This window comes from Eleginops maclovinus, chromosome 6, assembly GCF_036324505.1.
Source record: "Eleginops maclovinus isolate JMC-PN-2008 ecotype Puerto Natales chromosome 6, JC_Emac_rtc_rv5, whole genome shotgun sequence".
In the NCBI taxonomy this organism is placed as follows: Eukaryota; Metazoa; Chordata; class Actinopteri; order Perciformes; family Eleginopidae; genus Eleginops; species Eleginops maclovinus.
In genome coordinates, this window is record NC_086354.1 from 10,121,713 (window position 1) to 10,127,712 (window position 6,000).

The 6,000-nt window shown below is 39.5% G+C and overlaps 1 protein-coding gene across 1 annotated transcript in view; it reads left to right on the forward strand.

Moving 5' to 3' along the window:
• Positions 1–4,344, forward strand: part of brinp2 (bone morphogenetic protein/retinoic acid inducible neural-specific 2) — a 176,389-nt gene extending 172,045 nt beyond the window's left edge. The window contains exons 9-10 of the mRNA XM_063885029.1: positions 943–1,249; positions 1,861–4,344. Coding sequence (XP_063741099.1) covers positions 943–1,249; positions 1,861–2,682 — 1,129 coding nt within the window. The 3' untranslated portion in view covers positions 2,683–4,344. The remainder of the gene's footprint in view (positions 1–942; positions 1,250–1,860) is intronic.
• Positions 4,345–6,000: the final 1,656 nt, after the last annotated feature.

Below are 6,000 nucleotides of genomic sequence, written 5' to 3' on the forward strand. Positions count from 1 at the left end.
GAACTCAGCCTGGGGATAGAATCTCTGCAGAGCCAATTTTCAGTCTGAACTTGTTGCTGCTCTTACCGCACCAAAGTGGATGGTAATTTATGTATGCCTGCATTCTCATCTCTACTGGAGTTATACCGAACACCTACTCTTCTATAAAAAAAAGTGTCAAATTGCCACCATCCAATTTTCAAATAATATGGAACAAAGTGTGATATAACTTGTCATCTATAAATAGGATGGGTGTGGGGTAAACAGCAGTGTGGTATAGGGGAAATGCTCACTTGAGGGTCTCATTCGAAATCTTTCATAAAAAGTGCCCTTTTAAACGTTTTAAACATTTTACTATATATTCTCTATATGAGAATAGAGGAAGCACATGGAATGGGGCCAACTTTCACTTACAATTACACAGTTATAGTGGGGTATTTGCAATTAAAGCAACACATTTAGCACATGTTGGTTTATATGTTGCGAAAATATATAGATAGAAGACTTGCTTAATTTGGCCCCTGGGTCCGATGGTCGCCCTTATCAACTTGTACATCCCCATTCTCATTCCTGCCTATAAAGCTCTCATTAGTGGTTTGTCTGACTCACTGGATGCAGATATAGGAGATAATTCCAAAGCAATGCACCAAATGTAGAGATATTCCCACACCTGCATGAGTCACACAAATAACAAGCTCTGTTTTGTTTGTTCATCTTTCATTTGGCGTGTCTACTACCAAAACTATCTCTATCCAATCTCTGAAACCTTCACAATGAAGTTACATTTTCTGTAAAAAAAAATCAATAATGAGTAAAAGGTCATCTTAAACTTCACACTTACTTTTTGTATTCACCACCCACAGAGGCTGGCTGTCGCCAGAGTGAAACAGATAGCTACTTATTGTTGGATGTTGCGTCTTTACACACAATGCGTTATTGTGTGCTTTTTCTCTCCCTCTGCAGGCCTGTTGGGTTTTGGTTGAACAAGGCTCAGTCCCTGCTCTACTGTAATGAGCATGGCATTCTGGGATCATTCTCTGAGGAAGTGAAGAGTTGCATATGCCCTGGGGAGCAGCCGACCTGCCAGGGAGTCGTTCCCTGTGTTGTGGGCACTTCCTCCACCTCCTGCTCCTCCTGTGCCACTGACAACACAACCCGTTGTGGAGCCTGTCACCACGGCAACCTCCTCCATCTTGGTTCTTGCCGGCCGAGCATCGCTGCATCCCTGGACCACTATCTGAACTTTGACCTGGACATGCCTGATGCTGAGGTTCTCAAAGCTTCCAATTCATGTTCCATTGATTCTTATAGTACTATTGTACCTCTCATTACCCATGACATAAATGATAAAGACACATTACTACTGGTTTCTTTGTGTAAAGAGACATGCCTACAATGATAATAATTATGAAAGCAGAAAATGGAAACTAAATGTTGGTATAGTTTCAAATGGATGCTTCAGTCTTCAAAAATGCAACAATATTGACAGCATAATTTGCACTGTAACTTGTCCATATATAATTATCCCTCTCGTTAATTCTCCCTGTCTCAGACTAAGAAACACACAAGCCTATAATAAAAGCAATGGGTGTCTAAAGTGTCTGTGGGAAAATTAGTTCAAGCGAGCAGTTTCAAATAAAAATCTGACTCCATCTGAATCCATTTCACTGAGTCTTCAGAATAATAATTCAAATCTTAATATTTCACCTTTACTCGTTTCATAATAAAATACAACTATAATCTACTATCTGGTATTGATTGAAATTGTAAAGATGTTGTTAATCAACGCAAGGTGATGGGCAGAAAATCAGGATCATTGGGGTATTATCTATCACCTTGTAGAACTGATTTTATTCTCACAGTTTTTTTATTCTCTCTCAGGCAAAGTACCTACTTCAGCGACTGGACAGCAGAATTGAAGTCCACGCCATTTATATCAGCAACGACGTTCGCCTGGGAAGTTGGTTCAATCCTGCCTGGAGGAAGAGAATGTTGCTGACACTAAAGAGTAACAAAAATAAGTCCAATCTTATACACATGCTGATGGGCATTTCATTCCAGATATGTTTGACTAAGAATTCAACACTGGAGCCCGTGCCTGCAATTTATGTCAATCCTTTTGGAGGAAGTCACTCAGAGAGCTGGTTCATGCCAGTAAACCAGCCTGACTTCCCTGACTGGGAGAGAACTCGATTGGATGCCGTCGCCACGGCACAGTGTTACAACTGGACGCTTTCTCTTGGCAACAAATGGAAATCCTTCTTTGAAACAGTGCACATCTACCTGCGAAGCCGCATACTCACAGATGATCCAACAGTGAATGAAACTCTCTTCTATGAGCCGTTGGACCTGGATGACCAAACGTCCAACATGGGGTATATGAAGATCAACACTCTGAAAGTGTTTGGATACAGCATGCACTTTGACCCAGAAGGCATCAAGGATCTGATTCTCCAGCTGGACTACCCCTACACTCAGGGTACACAAGATGCTGCCTTTCAGATGTTGTTGGAGATGAGAGACCGGATTAACCGGCTTTCTCCACCAGCACCGCAGCCACTGGACCTGTTTTCTTGTCTGTTGCGCCATCGGCTAAAGCTGTCAGTTGGCGAGGTGGCACGCATAAAGGACTCTCTGCAGATGTTCAACTCCAAGCTCCCCAATGCTTCACCTGAACCTGAACTGGCCCAACTCTGCAGCTAGCTAGTTTAGCACAAGTCAGGTTCAGGAGTGATGCTACCCATACCAAGTGGAGTTGCTGCTTGACTGAACGAGGGTGGTCGTTCTAAATTAGCCTCTTGGACCCCACACCTCTGGATTAACAGTACTGCTGGGCTTTTCTTTGGTTTCTCTTGGCTGATTTTCTGTTCTGTCATATTTTTATCAGAATTGCCATCAGAGCCCTTTGGTGAACAGTAGTGATGTTGTGAACTTTTGGGAAAACAGCTGATACCTGGACTCTCTTTTTGGGAGCACTGAAGTAGGAGCCTGGAGGCTTACTTTTGCTATTACTGCCATGCTTTTGGCTAACTGTACAACTGTATGAAGTAAAGAGACTGTCTAACACAGACAGGCTGTGTGATTCGGAACTTCAGAAAGCTGATGTCATTAAGCATACCTAAGACATCTGCCTTGCATAGATAAAGGCGGTTTTGATATGTAAAGAGGAACTCTTTGGGGGCCTTCAGAAATGAGTAAATGGAAGAAAAGATATCCCCTTTTCTAACCCTATTTTCTTTGGCTATAGAACAATCTTATGGGAAGGGAAAATGGGAATATATTATATATGTGGTAAATGAGTTGTTATGTTATGCTTAACAGTTTAAAATTTGATAATCCTGAACCCTGTTACTGTCTTTGAATATTTTTTTTTAATCCCTGCCTCCATTTTATCTGGCATTTGAAAACTTGTAAGTACAGTATCTATGCTTAACATCCGAGTGAAAAGCCTGTTAGTGATTTTCTGTCCTTGGTGGTGTGTCTATACCAAAAGAAGGTGAACACATTGGCAAACTGAATGGCAAATTTCTTAAATGTTGAGTTATTTTTTTTGAGCTGAAGTTCATGAAAAAGTCTTCTGATGTGCTAACAAAGAGGTCTGAGGATATAGCGCTGTAAATAACGCTCCATCTAACCCAAGGTGTGGACAAGTGCACATTGCTTTTTAGATAACTGAGTGCAAAGACCAAAAAAATGTTTATTACAAAACAAACTCATGCCTTATATGGAGAGTCAATGTTAAGATAAGAAGCACATTTAGTTTTTGTGTTTGATTTCCCAGCAAAGATGTATTGCTTTTTATATTTCAATATTTCTACCAAGACAGAACAACAGACACATTCTCCAGAATAGGTGGTAATGTATCTTTTCCATGTAAATGCCAGTCACACTTTCTGCAGTTATTTGTTTTGATTTGGTGTTGTGAAGCTTTGAGTCACTATTCACAGTGCACACCAGTAATGTCATACTGTAATTGTTCTGCAAAATCCTTCTATCTCTAATTAGACAAACTCTCAATAAGTGATTGAACCTGGTGGATTTCATCATGGTTTTTAAAAGCTTTTCAATTCTTTGGTTTAGTCTCAGGTCAATGAAGCATTTCCTTTTCTTTTAATGTGGGTCCAATGTGAGCTGCCAGTTACCAAGGAGAGTGGAGTTACAAGGTTTCTGCAGGGCAGTGACATTGCGCTTGAGAACTGAACAACTTACCAGGATGATACTTGACATGATTCTACATTTACTTCACTAACTGCTCACTGAAAATCAGTAAACCTTGTATGTCATTTTCAGCAGTTCTTCTGTGCTCAGCTTGCTTAAGTAAAAACAAAGTGGTTTATCTATTCGGCATCCTTTTTTCCTTATTTGCTCTAGTTTACTGTCATAATATGTGTAGTAAGTAAAAAGTATATTAATATGTTAAGAACAGTTTGTCTTCAGTGTTTTGACAACACATATTCATATTTCTTTACCAATTTCTTCGCCATGAGAGAAAACATTTTAGATTTAAGATTAACTAACAACATAGTGCATTCCCAATATGTGCAGGTTGAGGAAGAACATGGTGTGGAGAAAACCGGTGATTCAAGAGAATATTAATGTATTATCCATTAAAGAATATTAATGGAAATGCAGGAATAAATAACTATTTGGAAAGTTTCATCGAAAGAAAGAAGTGTTTTGACCATGTGGATTCTTTATAGTTTGTTAAACATCAAATATAAAATCAAGTTTTTTGAACACAAAAACTATTTCCTATTAGTTTGCTCTTAAAACGTAATCAGTTTGCATTGATGATAATTAATGCATGAGTTTGAATTTCATTGCCTGTATTTGAATTAGCTTATTTCTAAAAACATTTTTTATATTAGCCTAACTTATAGCATGTATATAGATGAGTTACTAAATTTGCCAGTTTATTGTACCTAGCTTAAATACATGAAGGCATTCCACAGGCTGTAGTTTGTGGTGTATCAAATTGAATTACATCAATTAGACTATGGTGCACTGCATCAGATTTAGTTTGTTGTAATTAATAAACTGGCAACTGTGTATTCCGCAATTTACTCTTGCTATGAAAAAAACAACTGCATGAAGCAGGGACATAGACAGAAATGTATAGGGTCGATTAGGGGTAGGGTTAGGGTAAGGGTTTTCTTTAAAGGTCACCTATTAAACGAAATGCACATTTTGATGTCTTTTATACATATATATATGTCCCCGTTGTGTAAGGACACTCACAAAGTGTCAGAAAGTACCATCATCTCTCTTTTCCTTCCTATACCCACATCTCTAAAATCGGGGGTGCAACGGAGCTGATCAAGATTTCCTGCGGACTTGACGTCATATTGGAAAGGTGGACTGGCTTTACGTTGAACAGCTGGCAAAGTCCCGCCCACATCCCAACCTATCGTTCCCCATATACAGTTGAATTTGCAGCTGTGTGTCTGTGTATTCAGCAGGATGTCAGCAGGAGGGACTTAGAGTAAAGTTGTTAAACAGAATAAATAATACATACAATGGCACTGTTCTAGTGGTAAACACTGAAGAAAGAACATCTCAAGCTATGTGCTGTATCAGAAACAATGTGCAACGTGTTTTGGAAGTAATATGGTCTGTGTTTACATTAGCAAGCATCGCTAACACTCAAATCTACGCTGTACTGCTGGAAGAAAAATATGTGTAAAGCTGGATATAAAATGTACTGTCCTTCCGGTAAACCTGCGAGGGAGAAACGTTTGAGCTCCATACTGTTTCAGAAATAATGCTCAGGGTGCGATTTGTAGGGGGGGATGGTGAGGATTTCCCCCCCTCTGGTTTTCCTATCCCTACTTCTGCTAAATTATTTTTATCTCCGGTGGGGACAAGGATTTCCCCCCCTTGATAGCGATGAATGCAACTTAACTGCTAGCCTACTTAAACTCTTGAAATCTAACGATCTTCAGTGTCTTTACATCAGAGTAGGCTATTCAGCAGCCTTCTGGCAGACGGTGCATATTTCTGAACGTCATCGAACACAAAAAC